Genomic DNA, 23,339 nt, shown 5'->3' with positions numbered 1-23,339 from the left:
CAAATCCAGAAGCCCCCCTCTCTACGTTGGACGTGGGGGTCACCCGATGGAGGGTATCATAATGAAATTGATCATCGTCATCGTCAATAAAAGGTTCTGCCTGATGGACGTCGGTGTTGTACCAAAGTTCTATACGGGACCATCGCCTCCTCCGAAAAAGATTTTCATTCACAAGGAGAGCAGAGAAAGCCGCCAAGTTCAGAGAGAGAAATCCCTATCATCAACTATCATAACCAGGACTATCATCAACTGGAATCTCTTCGCTACGCTAGCCGGCTTTTGGGAAGACTCCGCAACGGACAACATCGACAAGGAGTATGACCGGCTCCTTGAACACGTTCACGACTGCGCGAAGAAGGCTGAGAGTTTTAAAACCACCAAGAGACGTTTGTCTCTTGAAACTCTTGAGCTGATACGCCAGCGTGGAGCAGCCCGAGCCGCAGGGAACCAAGAACTCACGTCCGAGCTCGCAAGGCTTTGCAGAGAGGCGATAAAGGAAGACCTTAAAGAGAGAAGAGCAGAAGTGCTGGCTGAAGCTGCAGAGGTGGGGAAAAGCATCCCCTATGCCCGTCGAGACCTCGCCAGTCGCAAAACGAGGATGACTGCTCTCCGGAACCCAGAGGGAACAGCCATTGCATCGAGAAGGGGGATGGAGAAAATCATCTACGACTTCTACTCTGATCTCTTCGACAGCCATGTCCACTTGCCTCCTCACCATCTGAGGGAAGACAGACATGTCATTCCAGAGGTTCTTCCGTCCGAAATACGATATGCTATCATGTCGGTAAGAAATCGTACGGCACCCGGTCCCGACAGAATAAGACCAGAACAGCTGAGGAACCTTCCGCCAGTAATCATCAACACCCTGGCGAGGCTCTTTACACGTTACCTGTCGGAATGCAAGGTTCCTAAACAGTGGAAAATCAGCAAGATCGTGTTGCTGTATGAAAAGGTAGATTCACATGACATCGGCAACTATCGCCCAATCTGCTTACTGTCCGTCATCTACAAGCTCTTTACAAGAGTGATCCTTAATAGGATTGAAAAAGCCTTGGATGAAGGACAGCCATGCGAGCACGCAGGGTTTCGAATAGGATTCAGCACGACTGACCACATTCACACTGTTTCGAAACTCATCGAGGTATCACGAGAGTACAAGTTGCCGCACTGTCTCACCTTCATCGACTTGAAGAAGACCTTTGACTCAGTTGAGACGGAAGCGGTCGTGGAAGCCTTGGACAACCAAGGCGTCCCTACTCAGTACATGAAGGTACCAAATATCAGGTTAGTCGGAATAGAGAAGGCTCACATGGGAAACCTCAAAAGAGGCTTTTCTACCTCAACGCGCTAATAAGTGTTTTTAGTGGTAATGTTAGAGTAAAGTCCTATCGCAAAGAAGATTCCATGAAGATCTTCTTGCATGCCGAATCTGCACAACCAAAGCCAAATGCGAAGTGATTTGTTACATGTTCAAGACCACTAGTGAGGTATGCACTGGCGACCAAGAGCAGGAATCATGAGGACTAGCTTCAAAAATCACACGCGCCAATTGCCATACAGTGCGTCCGCAAGGCCCGCACTGTCTGTAGCAAAATTCTAGGACAGAGTTCTTCTTTGCCTTTCCTTTAATTCTGGCGGCATCAGTGCCGCTGTTCATCACATTCTGGTGAATATTCGTAATGCAAAGCAAACATTAAGAGCCAGGTTGTTAGGAATAGATTATACGACAGGTACCGTCGTTTAATGAGGGGAGGCGCATTTATGAGAATGAGTATGACGAGTGATGCCGTTCGCATTGTGGAAACTTTAGGAATCTTGGGATGAGGATTACTGAACATATGGCAGAACAGGAAACAAAATGAAGTGAAATTCTGATAACACCACTTGGGAGACACAGGAATGATAGAAATTGGTTCACGAAATAGAAATATCGGCAAGAAAGACACTGCAAGCTTTCTAGACTCTTGAAAGACACTATTTAATGAATAATTGGAATGAGTACTTCGATAACAATCAATGACAAATGAGTTCTTGCCACTCGTACCGCTTTGCGAGATATAACTGTCTATACTGCATGTGTAGTTATCTAATGTTATGTCGTTGCTGGTGCTCCTACACAGCAATACTTATTTATTGATACAGCGAGCAGAGAGCAATACTCTCAAACACCACTATTGTTTTTGAGAAAGAGTACGGATTTGATTCCCATGTTCTGCAGCTGCAGACCGGTTTCTTTGATTGTTACATCTCATTTCGCTTGAAATTAGGTGGATCGACACACATCACCTTTTCGTTTGTGTCCAATACTGGTAACGCTCACCTAAGACCGACTTGTGGAATGACATGTTTTGCACATATTCATGCATCAAATCACATATCTTCTACAGAACAATATTTATTGAGAAGAGTATGTAGTCTTTAACTGTGAACAACAGGACTGTTCGATAGTAGAAAGCAAGTATGATGCGTGAAACCACAGCAAGAGCAGCATTTACTTCGGTACTTGAAGTTTTTGCTGCACAATGACGTTTATTTCCCAAGCCTCATCATGGCTCGTTTATGGTAATGTATTGTAGCCCGCTTTCCCAAACGCATTATCGATCTTTTCTGTGGTATCGATGGCCTGAAATTGCAGATGTTGTTAACGAATGCAATTATTGCAACTCCACCCAGTAAGGTTGGAATAAGTCATGATAAAACAAATGAAGTTCCTTGTCTAGCAATCTGTATCATTCTTCAAAGTGTATCACTCTTCTTGCAAGCATCAAAATTCTGATCTTCTTCGTATGTCATTCATCAGTAGGTCAATTTTCAATGGTTCGACTAAGACTAGAAGGAACTCAATTTTCACTTCATTTCATGCGTAACTGCTATTTCCAACTGGCACTATGCTGTCTGAAACTAGTAATATGGTGCTGCAATGTCTACCTACCTTGTTGCACATTTATAGGCCAGATTTTGGTACAGTCATTTTGAAACATAGGCACCCTTTCTATGACATACTGAGTCTACAGTCGTCTTAATTATCTTGTTTTGAGTTACCCTAATTTAATTCTTTTTTCTGAATAACGCAGATTCTTTGTTGGTGTTTCCCTGTCAGATTGTGGACTGTCTCGCCCTCATGAATGCTATGCGAGCATTTGTTTGGTTGGTTTTATTCCTTCGACGGTTTTGTCATGAACTGTCGTCAGTATCCATATCCCAAAAGGATGACCAACGTCAAGCACCCTATCCTTAGTAAAAGCCTGGGCAGTTTTCTTGTAGCAAGTCGGTTCTAAGAAATCATAAGTATCTCATAATACAGAGATGCAACGAGGCATTTTTTTATAAGGGAACGGTCAAAATGTACTCGAATGATGTGCCGCCGTGTATCCAAGAAGATAATGAGCATCAGTAGTTGACAGTGACCACAGTATCTTGGTCACTTCTCTTATACTGCCTCTTTCTGACACCACACCCACTCCACCTTGCCCATCTATGTCGCCGCGTCTGCAGCCTCTGCGATGCGCTTTTTTAATCGAACAGAAAAGGAGAGTGCCTAGCGATAGAAGTTGTTTGAAACTTTAGATAAAGTAGAGCTGTTTAAGAAGTTTATGTAAGTGAAATGCCGTTTAGAAATGAAAAGGAAAGAAATGAAAGAGTTTATTTTTCAGTTCTGAATCGTTAAAAGAAAACCACCTATGGGGAATAATCCACTTATCACCTTGATCACCTCGACTCCCGTTGATCTTCGAACAGGTCGAGCGGCCGCCAGTAATTCTTTCATTTGTCCCGATCGCGTGCCAGATTCACCCAGTGGCATCTCTTCTCGCGAAAAACTCGAAGAGGGTCGTACTTTTTTTGAAGGACTTCGTGAAGAGGTCTGATCATCGGGTAGGCGGTCTTCCTGTAGTGCGCTTAATATCGCGAGGGACCCAGTCGCTCACGGCTCTGGTCCAACGGTTGTCGTTAAAGTGCATCACGTGTCCGGCCCACCTTATTTTACATTCCTTGGCGAACGCGGCGGCATCTCTAATCTTCGATCGCTGACGTGTGAGAGAACTTTGAATCCCGTTCCTCATTTGCGTGAAGCGGGATACTCCTAGTATCACTCCCTCAATTGCGCGTTCAATGATGCTCACCGCGTTTTCTTCCTGCTTGCGAAATGTCCAGGTTTCTGTAGCATAGCTCAAAGCAGCAAGTACGGTAGTGTTGAAGAGGTGAACACGGAGCCGGGTGTTCTTGGTAATCCATTTATGGAAATACAAAATATGGCTCAAAAAATGTCCAACTAATCAGTGTTATACTATATTCCGTTAATTTTTTCGTTTTCTAGGCATTTTTTTGCATGTGTAACTGGCATCCAACGCCTTAAGTGGCGCGACAAATGCTTCACAGACATGAATTGTACCTAAAGGCGTATCCCGAAGATACAGAAGTGTTTGTTTGATGTTCATATACCTTACCGGTCATGTTGATTTCATGCAGTGAACAGATGGACATGAAGCGACAGAAAGCTGGAGAAAGTAGAAAGGAGCTTGAAGAATTATTTAGGGTTTTACTGGATAAAATGTTCAGGCAAGTATTGCAATATTTGACATGCGTTGTACATGGACATGCTCTCTGTACTAAATTTAATAATGCATTGGTTTAGATAGTTTTCTTTTCAATTACATAATTTTCAAAGTTTGTTTGCCGTAAGCACCGTTAATGGATGGTGTAGTGTAGCGAGTAGAGGTTCCGCTTCCTGCACAATCGATCAAAATTAAGTAGTGGCAATTTAGTAGTGGCATTTTTTCTGAAATTTGATTTGTGTACATCCAACAACGTCTTCCTGCTCTTTTTAATTTTGAATGAAGGCGGGAAATTTCATGGTTAACAGTTACCACAGAATGATGATTAACGTAAAATGAAGAAAGAAATTATCATACTGATAAGGATAGCGTTCCATATTAGATCATGTTGGCTACTGTTTAAGCAGCCGTTTGCGAGCGTGTTTTCTCTTTCTGAAAAGGCATGTTACCAACTTCAGCCAAACGTGCTAGAAAATTTTATACGCGGAGGAGTCATAGAGGAGCACAACAACACGTGCAGAAGCCAAGGATATGAAACGGATGCAACGTCTCACTTGCCTCTTGCGACGTGCACATGAAGGTATTGTGCGATACTACGGCACCACGGTACAGCAATTCCGCACCGTTCAGCCCGTCTCACCATATTTCACCGCACTCCCACGCTGGCGCACCAAATCCACGCGATAGGACCCGTCACACCCTATTTTATTGTTTTGTGGCGTAGTCGCTCCAATTCGACACCATGAAACCCGTCATGCTCCATTTTATTTGATTTATGGTTTATGATTTATGATTTTGTGGCTTTCAGACGTCGGCGCACCAATTCGACGCCGTAGGATTCATCTTATTCCATTTTACAGCTTTCTTGCGCCGAGACACCAATCCGACACTGTAGGACTCGTCGCACCCCACTTTATAGCTTTCTGGTGCCAGCGCACTAACTCGACGACGTGGTATCCGTCTCTCCTTCCCTTTCCGGTATTCCGTTTCACATACACATACAGACACATACACGTGACAGAATAAGACCGTTATTACATAGCATGATCATGATCATTTGATTTGGATTATGAAAAAATAAGGGCGTGTTTAGATTTTTGATTCCTTGCAGATTTTTTTGATCCCATACATAATTGGAAGAGCAGTAGAACACGCCCATAACATTTCAACGTAAGCTTCAAAATCTATATTCTAGTCGATAGCTGAACGAGTTAACTTCGAAGTTGATAACTATAACAAAAATCAGGGCAACGAAGATACTAACAAGAAATAGTGGTGTAGACGGAAAAACTCAATTCTTCGCTGACTGTTAGATGAGTATCAGATAGCTAACAAAGCTATGTTCAGCTTTGATGCCTTAGATAGCTTGGAATTCGCACCACCTTATGAGCTGACTCATATCTGTGTGGGTGTCAATAGTACCTCAGGCTGCCATTGGTTCTTCATTGATCTTCAATCTGGGCAGAGCGTGGTATTTCTATGAACAAGCTAAATTTTGCCTTGGTCAATGAACTACTGACTAAGTTCTCATTATCAGAAGAGTTATAGAAATGTGGCAGTGGTATTCGAAGCTTATGCAGTTCCTATCTTGCCCCTTCTGGACTTTGGAGCAGCTTTCTACTCTCATCATCGGGACCGTCTTCTCAACGCTCTTCGCGTCGATGGAAGGTTTGTACACCTGATTAAGGACATGAATTGAAGAACAACTGCTGCTGTTTGAACATCAGTCAGATGGAATTAACTTTTCGAAGTTGGAGCTGGAGTGAGACAAGTGGTTGTAGCACCCTTTTTGTTCAATTTTGCCGTCGCTTACATCATGCGAAGAACGGTTGAACAGTGTCCCGCTGATGTCATCCTAGCACCATCAGCACGTCATTTGGTGGTTCTCAAAAATGATGATGATGTATTCATATTTGCTTCAGGCAACAAGTTGCAACATGTTGTGAACCTCCTATCAAAATTAACTCTAGCCTATGGGCTGCGACTCCACCCTGACAAATGCAAACAAATGTGGGTCTCCTTGGGACAATTAACAAGAATCAGGGAGGACCGACCACCTATTGAACTTCCCAGTTCCAGAAGGTTCTACACGTTTTGCATGAAATCGAAATTTGCCTTCCATTGGTAATCTTCTGTTAGTGAAATATGCAAGGAATCGTTTGAACATGTTCCATTTTTTGTCTCTCACGTCTGATCCATTTAAAAAAAAGTATCGTGGCTTATGCGCGAAGAGAACAAGATTATAATCGATTTTTCCAATCTATGCCACCAAAAACGGTATCCAGAACGTCGGCGAAGAAGGCAGGAGATATAAGGTCTTCTTGCCTAAAGCCTCAAATGTTACAGTAACAGACCGAATTCCTTATATACGACCGACAACGGCGCAGTAGTTGTTAATATCAAGTTGTTCCTCATCTTCTTAAAGAACAGCACTATTGAAGAATCAGGAAGTTCAGCGCAAGATTTAACCAACTCAAAACAGTCGTTGAGAAGTTTTTTTTTTAGGAATCTAATTAATACTTTAAATCCAGTTATTAGCAATTTGGCAGCAATGGAATTTGAACCAGGCGCTTTTCCTTGTTTCATTTCCTTTATCGCGCGGCTGACTTCACCTGGTAGGGTTGGTAACACAGCGTCGAGTTGATACGATGATATTGATGCAGGTTATCTTGTTGAAGGAGTGGGTGTAACGCAATCATTAAGACGTCTACCATAACCGCACTGTCGATGGTTTGAAAACGCCCTAGTGCCAACCAATCCTTTCATCCCTTCGGGGTCGAAAAATTCATACCATACTTGTCTTAGAGGATAAAAACACTGACTAGATCATCAGCTGGCCCTAAAATCATTGTATAGGCCAACACGCGTTCAAAGAACCCCAACGATTACGAATTGCAGGAGTAACGCCAGAGAAATTATCCCTTCAATCTTGTAAAGGAACTACGATTGTTTAGTCTTTAACCACTCTCGCGACGTTGACGGGAAATCATAAAATTCAAAAGTCTCCTTCTCATACTTGGGTCAATTTTATTGTGAAGATTTGGTTTGTCTGCAGAGCTCTTCAAAGGCTAGCACTTCTCAGAATCGCATGATGTAATCACGTCAGGTGTTTCTGCTCAATATTTGTTTTCAAAGGAGGCGGCAATGCTTTACTAAGAGACACAATAACTCATTGCCCAACTTAGAAGTCGTATAGCGTTTTGTGAACGAGAGTCAGTATTTGGTCAGTACCAAGACTTAGGAACTAATATGTCCAGGCAAGATTTACACCAAATTTTCTACTAGTTGACGCTGGGCAAATCTGTAGCTCTCTATATCAACGCTATTTGTGGTGAGGGAAGCACTACAAAATCTACGATAATGCTTGGTTTGTTGGTTCCAAAGGTTTCGTTGTGGTGATATGAGACTCGAAGTTAAGAAAAGTTGAGGTCGCTCTTCTGGTGAAGGCAATCATCGAAAATTATCCGCTTGAAACAACACGAGATATGGCTCAAAAACTAGGCGTTGACCATTCAAGAGTCGTCCGCCATTTGGAAAGAATTGGAAATGTTGAACAATCTGTGCCGCATGAACTGAGCGAGTCCCAAGGAAACCGAGGTTTTGAGAACTGCCCAACAAGAGTGATCCATTTTTGATAGTATCGTTACGTGAATTAAATTCTTTACGACAACAAGAAGCATCCTGCTCAAAGGATGGACAAGGATAAAGCTCTCAAGCATTTCTCGAAGCCGAAAATGCACCCGAAGGCGAACATGGTGACTGTGTGGTGGTCTGCTACAGGTGTAAACCACTACAGCTTAATTAAACCTTGTTAAAATCACCGCAGAGAAGTACTGCAAAGAACTAGACAAAATGTACCGGAAAATCAAACTTCTTCGCCCGGCGTTAGTGAACAGAAAGGGCTCAATTCTCTTACACGACAATGCAAGGCCACACATTTCCAGGGTGACGCTACTGGAGTTGAACGATTTAGGTTCCCACTTCCAACGATTCCCACCCACAATATTCGCTAGACCTTTTGCCAACCGACTGCCACTTTTTCAAACATCTGGACAGCTGCCTAAGAGGTAAGGTCCTCCAAAACCAAGGTGATGCCGAAAACGACTTCCGGAAGTTTGTGGACTCCAAAAGTTCGGACTTTTATGCAGCAGACTCTTTTTATGCGTGGACTGTAATGGTTCTTATTTCGACTTATAAGGTTGATCTTGAGGCGACTTATAGCGTTTTGAAGTGAATGTTTGAAAACGTGCACTATTTTTGCACCAACCTAACTTAGTTCGATGACAGTTTCGAGTTTTCAAAATAGAACGGGAAAATAATATGTTGAGAGCTGTCTCGCACTTGCAGGTCTTTCGAAAGTTATGGAACTGAGACGACAGAGTGACTTTTGTCATAACAAGCAGATGATCTTTTTCAAAGTGGACTGATGATGTCTACGTCAACAAAAATAGAAAAATTCGTGCATGGGGCATCCCAAGTGGATTGATTAACGCCAGACACTTTATCCACTTTATCCACTTCAAGCACCGGTATGTTGTGAGTTTAATGTTGCGAGTTGCGAGTTCAAAGTTACAACACTTTGAATTTTGAAGGAAGTTCTGAATTCTGAATAAAATTGCGAAGTGAAAATGCATGCATGTTGTGTTCTCCATGCAGCATGTTTCAACTGGATAGAGAGATCCATTTCTCCTCCTTTGTTTCTGAAAATATGCGCTCATTTTGCCATTTCTGAATTTGCTCTATTCGCTTTTCACTCGACTGCCTTTCAGATTCGTAGTTTTCACCGTTCCGTCGCGTGGCTTCGGTGCGAGGGCAATAGAAAGCGGGAAATATTCGAATCAAGGCAGTCGTGGAGGCTGCCTAGCAGAGGGAGCGGCAGCCGTAATTACGCTGAGATGGTCAGCGCTGCGAGTAGGTTAGCACCAGTCAGCCTATCTTAGGATGACTGGTGCTAACCTACTCGCAGCACTGACCATCTCCGCGGGTACCTCTTGCTCATCCCTTTCAATACTGTATCTAAACTAGGTGATACGTTAGACAGCGGAAATATAGATGGAAAAACCAGGTTTGAAAACCACAAAAAAAAATTAAAAGAGCGAAATCTCAAAGTATAGCTCACGAGAAATTTGCAGAAGTGCTTACAGCTAACCATACAGGTTCTTACCATCACGTGAATGTCAAGGTTTCTTTCCTTGATTTCGAGTTTATAGTAACCTTATATGGTAGCAATGGTAACGGTACGTTTAAAGATGCTGGTTCAAGGGTGCTTTGCTTTTTGGCCTAATACAGTTAAGTAACGTCGAGCAGAGAAATAATCTGTCCGTGAACAACGCAGAATGAAATGAGTACTTTGCTATGTTCACTTTCTCGAAATTCTTAATTCTTAACGTCAAGATGTGAGTTACAATTTTCGGATATTTTCTTGAATCTATCTATCCAGTCCTATGTACGTCAATTCGAACGATAAACCATAACGCTCACTCACAACATATCTTCACTGGAACTATGGAAAGGTAAATAAATCAAGCTCTCCTATCCTATTTTCTTTCCAGATCAAGAAAAATACTTGGCGACTCTTTTCTAGCAGTCTGAACGTCCGGCTAAAGCCAGACTTCAGACTTTCTGTAGTATTCGCTTCGCTCGCCTTCACTGATTATTAAAAATCGCAACAGATCACAACGTACCACAACTACGAGTCACAAGGTTTTTTTATAGGGACCTGACGGCCCCGTAGATCAAAACCCGCACAGATTCTGAGGTAGGACCAACTTATTTGTGATCGCAATGCACTCGTCTTTTCCGTTCATTTTTGGGCTTATGCAGATTATCCAAAGTGCCTGTAGTGTTCCGCGCGCTCTGATCTCGGACTCGAAGAATAGTATTTCAGCTTCTACCTCTATTTTGTACTTTTGATAACATATTCTACGGTGTGCTCCGTGTGGGATAGAGAGTTTAGTTTTTGCGACTCCATCTCGATGCTCCTTTACCAGAGCACACAGCGAGCGTCTCATTTCCCCTATGTAATCGTAACCACACGATCTGCACGTGGTGCGGTACACCACTCATGATTCCATGCAATCCCTCTCTCTGCCATGTGGGCAAACCATGCAACTGGGGGTTCTGCCAAGTCGGTAGTACATACAATTACGTACCAGCTGACTCTTGAAATTTGCAGGTGGTATTTCTACAGCCCTCACTTCGTTGTGTAGACCCTCTTGGCTTAATCAACTTCGCGCTGCTCTGCTCATATCATCAAATATGTAAGGCAAACAGAACGGAGTCATTTGTGGGCCATCTATTATTTTGGACCTTCGGAGGAAGTGTCTTGCCTGTCGCATAACACAGTCTCTAGTCGGGTAGCCATTGAATATTGCCATTTTACGAACAAGATTTACTGATCATGTTTTCTCTTGGCTACTCGATCCTACCCCCCATCTTGTACATGTTGCTTAGAACTGATTTTTTTCATTTTACTGGGATGCGCTGAGCGATAGTGGATTAAAATCTTTTTTGGTACCACTTAGTTCTCCCTATCTCATTCCGCGAATGGTGCTTTTCGGTAGCCCAGCTGTTCGAAACGTTTTAACCTAAACCTTGTTTAGACGGCGATGTTGATTTCTGAACTCATTGACGGAAGATGGAATATATAAATCGTCATCCTCAGGGTGTTGTGTCGTTATCGCTATGCCTAGTCCACTTGATAAGACAACAAAATCCACTCAATTAGCACTATCGGAAACCTTAGTCTTCCCAGCTGCACGAAGATCAGTACTACCGACATCTTTGAGGTCTGGCTATGGGGCAAAGGCTGGCACCCACTCTTGCCACTGTTTTCAAAATCGAAAAGCCTATACAAGACCGCAAAACACTGCTGTATTGTCGTTACATAGATGGTTGTTGCGTCGTCTGCGCAACAGGCGGAATAGGAGACGTGCTTCAATATTCTCAACCACCAATGTCCGGACATTAACTTCACAAGGGGCAAACCGATGGACAACTGGTTAACCTTCTTGTTTTGCATATCTACTTGCGGAATGGGATATGGAAGACTCAAGTAGTATCAAAAACCCAGCAGCAAAGAGATCCACTATCCTACAGCGCATCCCAGCAAATTGGAAGAATCTGTTTTGGGCAGCATGTACAGGACGGGATCGACTAGCCAAGAGAAAGCATGGTCTGTAAATCTGGCTTATAAGGTTGCAATATCCAATGGCTACCCGGCTGAAGACTGTGCTACGCAACAGGAAAAACACTTCTCCCGAAGATCGAAAATAGTAGATGGTCCACAAAAGATTCCGTTTTTATATTATTACTATTACTAGTATTACTACATATTTGATGATATGAGCGGAGCGGTGCGGAGTTGCCTAAGCCAAGCGGGTCTACAGAACGACATGAGGGTTGTGGAAATACCACAAACGAACCTCAGGTGCCAGCTGGTACGCAATCGGGCATATGACCGATTTCTCGCAGCTCTCACTTGCATGATTTGCTCACATAGCAGAGAGAAGGGATTGCATGGAATTAGGAGTAATGTATCGTATCAGATGTGCAGATGGTGTGTTGACGATTCATAGGGGAAATGGACGCCCGCTGTGTATTCGGGTGAAGGGGATCCGGATGGACTCGCAAAATTTAAACTCTCTATCCCACACGGAGCACACTGTGGAATATGTTATCACAATTCAGAAATAGAGGTAGAAGTTACGATACTATCCTTCGAGTCTGGGTTCACAGCGCGCCGATGCTTTCATTTTCCATTTTCTGAGAAAGGCGATAGCGCCGAAACGTTTGCTGTTAATATAGATTAATACTAAGGCTCTACTACCTTTTCGCTACAGCTCAAGCAAATCAAAATAGAAACTGCAATTATAAACTATATATATATATATATATATATATATATATATATATATATAGTCTGGAATATCGTATATCGTATTTAGTGACCTCACGCTAATTGTAGAGTTAACAACGGGCGAACTAAATAATAATAATCATGGACATCTTTTGAGAATCGCCATTCAAAAACATCGCAAAGGGTTCAAATCTCGGATAAATAAAAATAATTAGTGTATGCGATAACTTCTTCCTTTGCAGAGTTTAACTATTGCGGAGATCCGAGGCTATTTAAGTGCAGTAAAGGTGCTATGTTCATCCCGGACACACCTTGAATACCTACAAGCATGAAATCTGATTGGGGGACAGTTTTCTCCCATTTTGCTATCTAAGTTCTTCTGGTTCCTCTTCTTATTTCTGTTCACTTTTTCCACTTCACCAGTGCTTCTACTAGAAAGCTTCTGTCACTTTTTCTTTCTGTAGGCGCTGTACCTACTTCGTGGTTCTTATTTCGAAGCACACGCTGCGTTTCAAAGCAGCGGATAATGTTTGGTGCTCTCTTCCCTTTATTTTCTAAAATTTTGCAGCACTATACGTTCCATTCTATCATTATCTATCGTTATCCTCAACTATGATTGACCAAATAAACACAAATATAAGCAACGTTTTCTGTAGAGAATATGTGTGCTTTAATTAACAATCCACGCAACGATCTCCATGGTTACAATGCTGAGGAGACTCACCGTTGTCTCCTTCACTCTTATTGTCTATAATTTTGTGTTCCATTGCAATATCGTCATACCTCCCTGAAGATCGCAATACAGGTACGTCACCATAACCGAGTTACCATGTCAGTTTATGTTGCATTTACTAGCACTGAGAAGGGCATCAAGGAGAGCAGTAAAAACGCTTCTAACTGTAAGCAACAATTTCTTACTTTCACCACCCATCTACGTTGCAGATAAGATAAAATACAATCGGTGTTCTCTGACACGCCACATTATTTGAGAGTAGCATAAGAAAATCAGAATTTATTGCTGACTTGCAATGCTCGCTTATTCAAATTCATTACTTTCTCGAAACGGCTTCGGCAAAGGAAGGTCGTAGTCTACTATCTTTACATGGATTTTTTTTTCATTTGGAATTCATTCATTCGAAGCAAAGCATTGACAAACGCCTGCAAAGGGCAAACCAAACAATAATTCCTTTAATTTTACCTTCACACTTGCAAACTGATAGCATGTAATTGTTTGACAAGGAGTAACGAAGCAGATCGTAATTCGATTTCAATGCAAAAAAAGGCCTTAAGTCGTAAAAAAAATAACCGTACATTTATTGACTCAAACTTACGCTTACGAAAGCATTCAAAATAGCATTATTTAGATATAGCTGAATTCCAACGCTCATATCCTGATAAATTTCAAAACTGGATTCCCAGCTATTCGAAGACCCCTATACCTATGTGTACGGTTATAACCTAATAGGATTGTTCTTCAGGAATATGTTTCAGCATTATAGACATATCTGCATGCTCCTGCATCCCCAGCAACAGACAACAAATAGGAAAATTATTTCCTCTTAAAGGAATCACCCCACGAATCTGAGGTGGTGCAGATTTCAGGTGGAGTATTCGTATACGGGATGGGAGACTACAGAGAGGGGGTGATTCCGTCCACTTCTTCCTAATTGCCGTAAAAAAACGGCCCGGAAGATACGGCTTCATTCGTTTTGGCGCACCATTTTGTACAAAAGGTTCGATTGGAGCGCGCCAGTCTTGTGCGGCGCCGCATCTTCCGGGCCGTTTTTTACGGCAATTAGAAAGAAATGGACGGAATCACCTCCCTCTCCGTAGTCTCCCATCTCGTATACGAATAATCCACTTGAAATCTGCACCACCTCAGATTCGTAGGGTGATGCCTTTAAAATTTACATATGGAGATTGTTGATAGCCCTGATTGCAAAGATCACAATCATCCTACCCATTATTATCGACTCTATACATTTTACCAGTTCATTCGAAAATGACGTCCAGGCTTCTAGGAGTTTCTCGTGAAGCTGGTTACAACAATACAGCAGGCTTTTCGGAAATCATCGTCACTTTTCTACTGCATTATAGTGATCCAGTACTGAACTAGGAAATAAGGAATAAGAACATGAATGGAACGTTATCGTAGTCCTATAATAGCAGAAGAATAGAATGCAATGTGGAGTGTGAACACGAAAAGGCAAAAAATGTTTATGTAGGATGGTGAAGAACTCACTGCTTCGTCACTAGATGTGCCATTTCTCACACCGTCTCCCAAACGGTGAGAAAACACTCAACAACATCAGCGAAACGTTCGATATTTACAGTTGTAAAATCATGGAGAGTCACAGAATGCACTTCTTCGGGTGCATAGGTTCGTATATGAAAAGTCAGCGTTCTTGAAGAAAATGGTGTTGTATCCCACATCAGCTCTATCGATCTAGGTGGGATTTTCTGAAAACTTTTGATTAGGTGCAGAGGAGACTACAGCACTACCAAACCACGACTACACACACACTGCTAACTACTGTCCCAAAATCCGTAGCCGACGGATTAATCCGTCGTGAACAGGTCGGAATTCTTAAGCAAAATCAGGTCTTGAAAACACCATTCAAAAGAAACTGAGCTGCTGATTTCAAATATACTTCAAGAATTTAGTTCTGACAAATGTTGGCCTGGAAACAAGGAAAGTTTTACCAACCTTTGCTAATCACTTTCACACCTCCGCAATCGTAATATTGGCATATACCGCAGGTATATCTCCGGCGAAGAAGTGTTCAAAGGATTTGCGCTAATTCCTTAAAACTAAATGAAATGTTTATAACACTCCTAATCAATAGGTTGTTTAGAGCTTGTCGATAGTCAAATTGAAGCGAGAGCAAAGATTGTTAACAAGCTTCATTACGGCCTATGTTTCGGCGTCGTCGCCTTCGTCAGAGCCTGGAAAGTCAGATCATTTGTAATATATCTTCTCAAATGTCTCATCTAGAACAAGTCATCACTCCCTGAGATGCTACATGTATTGTTGGAGGACTTGTATTGGGCTTCGGTAGTTGACGGTCTCGTATTATGTGCCACGCGTGATATTACTTAGCAACTTTATTCAGCACCACCTCAAACTTGGGTAATTAAACCATGACATTAACGGTAACTAAGGCAAGCAAAGCGAGCAAATGATTAACAGTAATAAAGGCAAGCAATACATGTAGGCAGGAAGAGCTAGCAAAATTATAAACAACATGAAAAGCAAGAAAAATGGCACAATGAACTTTCTACGGCTATTTATATGATACATTGAGGGCAGAGTACTATTATGGTGTCCTGTACAAGCTAACACAAAGAAGTACTCTGTTGGCCTGTAAACATCTTTGTCCAATGAATCATTTTTTGTTACTGCGAACCTAAGCACTACAAATTCGGCCGCCAGACTGCGCTAACTCAAATTACATTATGAATCATCGACAGATAAGCATTGCTATAAGACACAAAAAAGCAGCTATTGAGCTAATTAAGTAGTATCACGTTCGTGATACTACATCCAAAGTCCAAACCAAAATGGCCCAAATCGTTTTGCTTACTTAGGTTGTCGCGTTATCGTGATATTAACGACCTCCGTGTGATAAAATTGCTCCGTTAATACTATTAGGGTGTTCGGGAAGTATCCGCCGAAAATTTCACAGTAGCGCAGATTTTTGAGATGTTCTGGAAGTTCCCGTTTAAAATATATTATATAAGGATATATAGACCGCTTGTATACACATGATATATCTGGCTCCCTCTTTCTTGCCCATTTCATCCTATAATAGTCGGATTCTATATTCCACCCATATTCGACACGTACTCCTTTACGATTTCGAATCTGGCCACCCCGCTGCTGAAGCCCATCGAAACTTGAGTCAAGTGCCTGGCACTGAAGCCCCTTCTGAGCGGTCTGTGCGTGTCTGGTTCCAGCGCTTCAAAAACGGAAATAGAAAACTCGAAGATGAGTTTCGCTCTGGTCGACCGACTGCAATATCGTTCGACGAACTGAAGAATCTGGCGGAGCAGCATCCGTATGAAGTTGTGCGGTATTTTGCTGCCAGACTTGGCTGTTCGCTGTTTATCGTGAACAATGCACTGCGATCTCTCGGAATGGTGAAAAAGCTCGGTCAGTGGCTCCAACATGCATTGAGCGACGACAACCGCCAACGACGCCTGGACATCTGCACTCAGCTGCTCTCCAGAGGCCGCAGATTCGACTGGCTGGACACCATTGTCACTGGAGATGAAAAATAGGTCCTCTACGTCAACCACACCCACAAACGTGCGTGGTGCGCTGGCGATGAAATGCCGGATTCTTTCGTGAAAGGTGAAACCCATGAGAAGAAGGTCATGCTGAGCGTCTGGTGGGGAGTTCATGGAATCTACTGTTTCAAACTGCTGCCGGACAACACGACAGTTACTACCGAGGTCTGCTGCGCTCAACTGCAAAGACCGGCCGACAAGATCCGCAAGGAGCACCCAAAGCCCGACAACGTTCGCCTGCTGCACGATAACGCGCGCCCTCACAGCGCGAAGAAGACTTCCCAGGAAATTCTGGAGCTCGGATGGGAAGTTCTACCGCACCCACCGTACAGCCCGGACCTGGCCCCGAGCGACTACCACCTCTCCCAATCGCTTCAGCATCACCTGGAAGAGAAGCGCTACGACGATCGTGACCACCTCGAAAGTGACCTTCGGGCTTTCTCGCCTCCAAGTCGCCGGAGTTTTATGTCAAAGGAATCCGTGATCTTGTGAGACGTTGGCAGAGGGTTGTCGACGTTGATGGAGATTATTTCATCGAATAATAAAATGTTTTTAAAAAGTTGTGTTGTTTTGAAATTATGCCGCATTTCAGCAGATACTTCCCGAACACCCTAATAATTAGGATGCGACCCGTATACAACCCCGATAAAAACCCGCAAAGGTCCTGATACAGAGCCAGCTCGTTGGTCACGGTTGTGCACTCTTCCTCCTATTCATTTTTGGACCTTTAGCGTTTATCCAAAACGCCTCCAAAGTTCTGCGAGCAACAAGTTCGGGTTCGTACGATAGGATCGTGGCAGCTATGCAGAAAGGGTCATTTTCATGACGTTTTCTGCGATGAGTTCCGAGAGGGGTTGCAGCGTTTGAATGTATCATCCCATCCAGATGTTCTTTAATACGAACACAAAGAGGTCGCTCTGGTTCGCCAATGCATTGTTCGCCGCATGCTTTGCACGAAGTTAAATAAGCTACGCCAGAGGCAATCGCCTGCCATATCAAACGGGCATATTACACAGTTTTGAGTCAGGAAAATGCGATCGTACATTCTGTTTCGGACTAACTGCTTCTTGAGATTTGTGGGAGGTACTTCCACAACTCCCATCGTGACCACACCTATCCCGACTGGCCCTTATCGCCTTACTCAGGTCGTCGGTTATGAAAGGTAAGCAGAAATTGATCTTCTTCAAGTCATCCACTGTGGCATAATCTCGCTGCACAATAGGACATAGCCTCCGAGGTAGATCAGCAATATAACGATTAGAAGTTACGATCCGCTGCGCAAGGTTATCCGCATCGATTTGCTCCTGGACATCAGATGTCACCCTCACGGCTGTCCTAAACATGTTCCGAATGACTGATTTGTTCGTTTTCCAGAGGTGAGCGAAAAGTCGGCGAACCAATATATTTCTACTACTAGGTTCTCGGAACCATCGTGTCTTCAACTCACCGTTGGACCACTGTGTTTCCACTTTGAAGAAGGACAACCAGTTTTTTTGGGTTTTTCCCGTGTGAACCGTATGTAAAGGGATTACTGGTTTAGAAGCTCGAAACAAGTGTCCATCTCGTCTTGAGTGGGGCATACAATGCAACAGTCATCAGTGTAACGATAGTACAGGGAAGATTTTCGTTCCAGGATGGGTTGTTCTATTTTGTACATGAATGCAATGGTTAGTGTGGGAGCTAGTCTTTTCCCCATGGCCAGGCCCCTGACCTGTCTGTAGTAGTGTCCGGACCAGAGACATATGGAGCATTTTAGACATTCACCTAGCCTAGCGTCACGATCTGCCTTATGGAAAACCCGTACAGGTTTAGAATTGTAGCGTTTTGTGTGTGTGGCGTACTTGTTTGGTTGCTCGCCAAATGGTGCTTGACCACGCCACGTGGATGTAAACTTCTACTTTCACAAGACACGAACACAAACGCGACCAATGTAGGGTTCAAATCAAAATTGGGCAACTAAACCAGACAAATAATGTCGTCCACAATTAAATGCAAAGATTACATAGGAAGCAAGCGAATGATATTCATAATTAAATGGTCATAAAACGAGTATAGCAAGGCAGACTTGTGAAACAAATGAAACAACTTTCTGCAACACAACCACTGGGCACTTTCTAAGAAGGAGAGGAATGCTATGTTGTTAGAGCCTCGTGCGGCAGTTAGATGAAAGCTTTGGATATCGCATTCCTCGCCTATCGATTGACAGAAAACCAATACTTGACTATAGTACAGAACACTTGATACAATGCATAATACTCAATAATAATAATAGTAATAATAATACTTCACAGTACACAATAGTACAAAAAAAAAGGGAAATTGATTGAAGTCGATCTTATCGACATTCCCCATAGCCGATCTTACGCGAATGCGTTCATTCTCTCCAGCTCCCTCCTTGCAGTCGTAATCTTTTGCCGAATGATGAGCTTCGCGTCTGGGATGTTACATAATGCCCTGTGATGATCGCCGTCATTGGGAATGATGCTTTCGATTATCGAGCCTCTTATGCGAGCACAGTACCGGCACTATCTACCAGATTGTCGGAGCTGAAGCCGCAATAACGCAGACCGGCCAACATTTCGGATTAAAAACGATTGCGGAACACTGTACACAGTCGATATGTTCGCAGAACGGTGACGGAGGTCACGTGGTTTCAATGGTGCCAGCTGAAGTGCTATCCACGAATTTCCACAGAACTTGTTGCTCATGTAGCAGTACTTTATGAGGAAATTTGACTGTTTCTAACAATTGCGGCGTTTTCTAGATCTGACAGCTGTCGTCTGCGTAGATTTCGTATGGTCTTGATCTTGCGAGATCAGTGCAACTTCGTGCAATGGAGATTTCCACCCCTACGTTTTCTATGCTTGTGTATATCTACATACCACAGCAAGGCTCACCAAAGTGCTGATGAAAAATGGAATTACTCCTACTTGGTGACTAGCTTTCGTTGCTTTGCTGACTGCTTTATTGAATCAACTTTTTGCGTGTGCGAAGGTTGTATCTGGAAGTATGGATTTCCTACTGCCTCTTTTTGCTCTTCTGAAACTTTATTGTCGACGAGTTTTCATTTCTCTCAAGTTCGTCGTCTAGCTCAAAGGGTATGAGCAAATTTACTGGCCTCCGTATCTTCCGTCTTGAAGGCAGTACCGCGGTCGCTTCTCTCAGTGATCCATCTGGGTTCCCGAAAAGGTCGTCTATGCTTCCCATTCTCCAGCAGTGGGTATTGGTTGAATGGGTTCGTGTACGGCTTTTGATCCTGCGAGAGCAGTTCAACTCCGCCCTGTATACAGCGAAGTAAACGTCGTCGACGTCACGTTTTGGGTAAGCGATTGGACCGCCTCTTCATATCTGTCTCAAGTTGATGTTTCTTCCTTAATGACGTGAGGTATTGAGTTTGCCACAGATTTCAGAAGTTCTCTGTAAACTTGCATGAGCTCTGAAGCGCTTGAACAGCTTGCGCCTTTGTGTAGATGAGAACAGGCTCTACTGACGGTAGATAGTTAGGGTCTTCTTCAAGCTGTGGATTCGTGTCAAATAAGTGTAGGATCTCCATTTCATTTTGCTGGAAATCGATTGGTCGTAGTATGGATTCATTAGCGGATTCAGAATCCATGTAGAGTAGTGGCCTTGTGTTGAGGAGTGCTTCTGTTTCGACGAGTATGGTTGATAACTCATCGAAGCTCAATACTGCTTTTTCCACCGTCTTATAAAGCGAGGGTTTTACTGACTCGATAAGACGTTGGTGAAGCCCTCCTTTCCAAGGGTCGTATGGTGTAATGCACCGCCAGTGAATTTCACGACTGCTGAGTTCTCGAGATAAAGCCGGGTGTTGCTGTAGAGCTTCCACGCATTCTCGAAGAATAGTAGCCCCCATCGTGAATGTTGGAGCATTATCACTTGTGATGGTTTTCGGGATACTTCGAAGACTGAAAAATAGTCGAAGTAGACTTAGAAACGCAACTGTTAAAAGGTCGCAAGCAATATCCAGATGGAGCATCCTTGTTACCATACATGTTGGTATAGCACAGCAACATTCGCCCTGAGTGCCGTCAGTGAGGATTATAGTTAGTGGTTCGAAATAGACGAGTCCAATATCCTCATGAAATCTTGATTTGCAAAGTCTTCTCTCTGGTAAATTGGCCTGCTTGGGATACTTTTATGGCAAGTTGTTAAGTCGTTGGCGAGACATGCAAAGTCGGATGATACATGTGACTTGTGCTCGTAGTTTAGGTAAGAATTTCTGACGTACAATGGCAATGGTGTGATTAATCCCAAGGTGTCCCTTGTTATGAGAATCTCTTATGATTATCTCTGCCAGTCATGAGTTCCGTAGTACTATCAGCTAATTATTGGCTTTGTCAGGGGACTGTTCCCTAAACGTTCAAAATATCTGAAGAGAATGTGCTCGTCAGACTCGATGTTCAAATGTTGCATGACTTTCATGAATGAAGGTGTGATGGCCATGTTCTGGTGTTGCTTCACTTGATCAAATTTGCAACCGAAATTTTCTTTCCTTCGATACTTCGGTTACTTGCGTTGACTTATTCACAGAGGAGAGAAGAAAGCGAAATTTTCCTCTCCTTTCTTCCATTAATTCGGTGCACTACAACTTGTATAAAACGAAGCATTCTTGCGGCAATCCTTTCGATGGTACTGTATGATCGTCCTCGCGGCGGAGCGAACATGTCGGAGCATTTCTTTTCGTTTATCTCTGACGTGGTTGCCTCGTCTATAACTAGATATAACTATAACTAGTATGCATGAGGTTAGCCGTACTGGCACTAGCCTAGTTGGGGATGTCAGTGGGCCGGTAGCCTAGATTCTACCATGAAGTCAAAAGGTTTTGGCGTTGATCAATCCGCTTGGGATGCGCCCCCACGTTCACTTCAATTCAGAATCGTTTAAGGTTTACGAACGTGTAATTGGTCTATACAATGACATGCGGTGGCTAACCGATGTGTCGGGTCAGTGTTTTTATCCTCCCAGACAAGTCTGGTACCAATTTGTCGACCTCGGAGGGATGAAAGGCTTGGTGAGCACTAGGGCGGATCCGAACCTCCGATTGATCGTGCAGGAAGTGGAACCTCCAACCGCTACACTACACCCGCCCCTGTGATGGAATATGACAGAAGAATACTTGAGTTCCACCGGCCTCTATGCGGGTCACATTCTTGCTGATCTCTTTTAGTCTGTTACGAGCTAGTACCGCATTGGTTATCCGCATTGCTAGAGTCATTGCATTTAGCTCTATTTTCGGTGTCGTCACGTCGTGTTTGAGTGATGGCAGTTTCTCCTTGGCAAGAAGAAGACTAGTAAATTTTCCACTATGTAAGTATACACATGCAGCAATCGTTCCTTTGCTGGCATTAGCGAATGTAATGAGAGATGTTTGTTGGTACTTCATGGACAGAAATCTTGGGATTAACTTCTTGAAGCCCTTCATGCTTTCGCATATCCGTTGCCACTCTAGCGTGCGGTCTGAAGGTAGCACTGTTTTCCAGTCGAATTTGTCTCTCCACAATGATCTGAGAAGAACGTTTGACTTGTGTAGGAGGTAAAATCCAGCCCATAGGGTCAAATACCACGGCTAGCGTTTCTGGACTTTGAAGTCGCGTTCGACTCTCCTCACCGAGGCCGACTTCTCAACGCGAGACTCTCTCAACCGATGGAGTACCAGGAAAGTTCGTTCGCTTGCTTGATGACACGAATCAACGAACAACTGCTGCAGTTCGAACACCAGCCGAATGTACAACACCGTTTGAAGTGGCAGCTGGAGTAAGACAAGGGGCAGTGGATGGACCCTTTCTGTCCAATTTCGCCATCGACGAATAATGCGAAGAACAGTAGATCAGTGTCTTCCCTATATCATTCTAGCACCATCAGGACGCTCCTTGACCGATCTCGAGTATGCTGACGATGTTGTTATATTCGCTGAAAGCAGTACGAAACTTCAAAATGTTGTCGACCTTGTATCGAAGCTGGCTACAGCCTATGGACTACGTCTACGCCCTAATAAATGCAAGCAGATGTGGATCTCTTAGAAACCTCGAACGGGAATCAGGGTGGACCGACAACCAGTCGATGAGTTTTGTTATCTGGGCTGTATGCTGAAGAACAACGGCAGCTACGAGAAAGGTATTCAGCAAAGATGCGCTAAGGCCACTTCTGGATTAAATCCTTAACGAAATGCCTGTGGTCGACGGCCATTACCAACGAAGTCAAGTTGCGAGTCTACCTATCCGCAATTCGCCCCATCATGATGTGCGGATCGGAGACTTGGGCAGCACCATCTGCGGTGATGAAGAGATTTGATTGCACGGAACGAAAGCTGCTTAAATGGTTACTTGGCTACTTTTGGCCTAGGGTATGCCACAATGAGAATCTTTACGCAGAAATTGATGTGGTATACCGGCGGATGACACGTGAAAGACACCAACATCTTGCACCACCATCGAAAATTGCTATAGTAAATCGTCTTCGCTTCTTTGGTCATATATTAAGGAGACCAGCAGATCGCCTTGTTCAACGAGTTCTGAGGAGTTTGTCGGGTTCGAGCTGGAAGAAGCCACCTGGCCGAAAACGGAAGTTCTGGACTGAGGTGGTGAAAGAGGAGCTGAGGACACTCGGAATGGATTGAT

At 43.5% G+C, this 23,339-nt stretch overlaps 8 protein-coding genes across 10 annotated transcripts; 6 read left to right on the top strand and 2 right to left on the bottom strand.

The window, feature by feature from the left end:
- Nucleotides 1–103: 103 nt before the first annotated feature.
- RB195_024287 (uncharacterized protein) lies at nucleotides 104–1,268 on the top strand (the record flags this gene model as incomplete). The annotated part of the gene is made up of 2 exons (XM_064211999.1): nucleotides 104–1,141; nucleotides 1,209–1,268. The coding sequence occupies 2 exons, from the start codon at nucleotides 104–106 to the stop codon at nucleotides 1,266–1,268; spliced, it is 1,098 nt and encodes a 365-aa protein (XP_064067880.1).
- On the top strand, nucleotides 104–11,523 carry RB195_024286 (uncharacterized protein; the record flags this gene model as incomplete). 2 transcript variants are annotated; one of them, XM_064211997.1, is made up of 6 exons in its annotated part: nucleotides 104–1,284; nucleotides 1,365–1,454; nucleotides 5,901–6,024; nucleotides 6,091–6,221; nucleotides 9,323–9,468; nucleotides 11,342–11,523. In XM_064211997.1, the coding sequence occupies 6 exons, from the start codon at nucleotides 104–106 to the stop codon at nucleotides 11,521–11,523; spliced, it is 1,854 nt and encodes a 617-aa protein (XP_064067878.1). The 2 variants fall into 2 exon arrangements, with proteins under 2 accessions (XP_064067878.1, XP_064067879.1); XM_064211998.1 differs by lacking the exons at nucleotides 5,901–6,024; nucleotides 6,091–6,221; nucleotides 9,323–9,468; nucleotides 11,342–11,523 and having other exon boundaries at nucleotides 1,365–1,458.
- A 4,653-nt stretch (nucleotides 11,524–16,176) lies between these two features.
- On the top strand, nucleotides 16,177–16,692 carry RB195_024285 (uncharacterized protein; the record flags this gene model as incomplete). Its single annotated transcript, XM_064211996.1, has 1 exon — nucleotides 16,177–16,692. The coding sequence occupies one exon, from the start codon at nucleotides 16,177–16,179 to the stop codon at nucleotides 16,690–16,692; it is 516 nt and encodes a 171-aa protein (XP_064067877.1).
- Nucleotides 16,693–16,743: 51 nt separating this feature from the next.
- Nucleotides 16,744–17,193, top strand: RB195_024284 (uncharacterized protein; the record flags this gene model as incomplete). The annotated part of the gene is made up of 1 exon (XM_064211995.1): nucleotides 16,744–17,193. The coding sequence occupies one exon, from the start codon at nucleotides 16,744–16,746 to the stop codon at nucleotides 17,191–17,193; it is 450 nt and encodes a 149-aa protein (XP_064067876.1).
- Nucleotides 17,194–20,107: 2,914 nt separating this feature from the next.
- RB195_024283 (uncharacterized protein) lies at nucleotides 20,108–20,710 on the bottom strand (the record flags this gene model as incomplete). 2 transcript variants are annotated; one of them, XM_064211993.1, is made up of 1 exon in its annotated part: nucleotides 20,108–20,710. In XM_064211993.1, one exon carries the CDS (start codon nucleotides 20,708–20,710, stop codon nucleotides 20,108–20,110), a length of 603 nt encoding a protein of 200 aa, XP_064067874.1. The 2 variants fall into 2 exon arrangements, with proteins under 2 accessions (XP_064067874.1, XP_064067875.1); XM_064211994.1 differs by having other exon boundaries at nucleotides 20,108–20,575.
- A 1,089-nt stretch (nucleotides 20,711–21,799) lies between these two features.
- On the bottom strand, nucleotides 21,800–22,144 carry RB195_024282 (uncharacterized protein; the record flags this gene model as incomplete). The annotated part of the gene is made up of 1 exon (XM_013437314.2): nucleotides 21,800–22,144. The coding sequence occupies one exon, from the start codon at nucleotides 22,142–22,144 to the stop codon at nucleotides 21,800–21,802; it is 345 nt and encodes a 114-aa protein (XP_013292768.2).
- A 388-nt stretch (nucleotides 22,145–22,532) lies between these two features.
- RB195_024281 (uncharacterized protein) lies at nucleotides 22,533–22,742 on the top strand (the record flags this gene model as incomplete). Its single annotated transcript, XM_064211992.1, has 1 exon — nucleotides 22,533–22,742. The coding sequence occupies one exon, from the start codon at nucleotides 22,533–22,535 to the stop codon at nucleotides 22,740–22,742; it is 210 nt and encodes a 69-aa protein (XP_064067873.1).
- A 215-nt stretch (nucleotides 22,743–22,957) lies between these two features.
- Nucleotides 22,958–23,338, top strand: RB195_024280 (uncharacterized protein; the record flags this gene model as incomplete). Its single annotated transcript, XM_064211991.1, has 1 exon — nucleotides 22,958–23,338. One exon carries the CDS (start codon nucleotides 22,958–22,960, stop codon nucleotides 23,336–23,338), a length of 381 nt encoding a protein of 126 aa, XP_064067872.1.
- Nucleotide 23,339: the final 1 nt, after the last annotated feature.

This window comes from Necator americanus, chromosome X (genome assembly GCF_031761385.1).
Source record: "Necator americanus strain Aroian chromosome X, whole genome shotgun sequence".
In the NCBI taxonomy this organism is placed as follows: Eukaryota; Metazoa; Nematoda; class Chromadorea; order Rhabditida; family Ancylostomatidae; genus Necator; species Necator americanus.
This window is presented reverse-complemented; position numbering and strand designations above follow the sequence as displayed.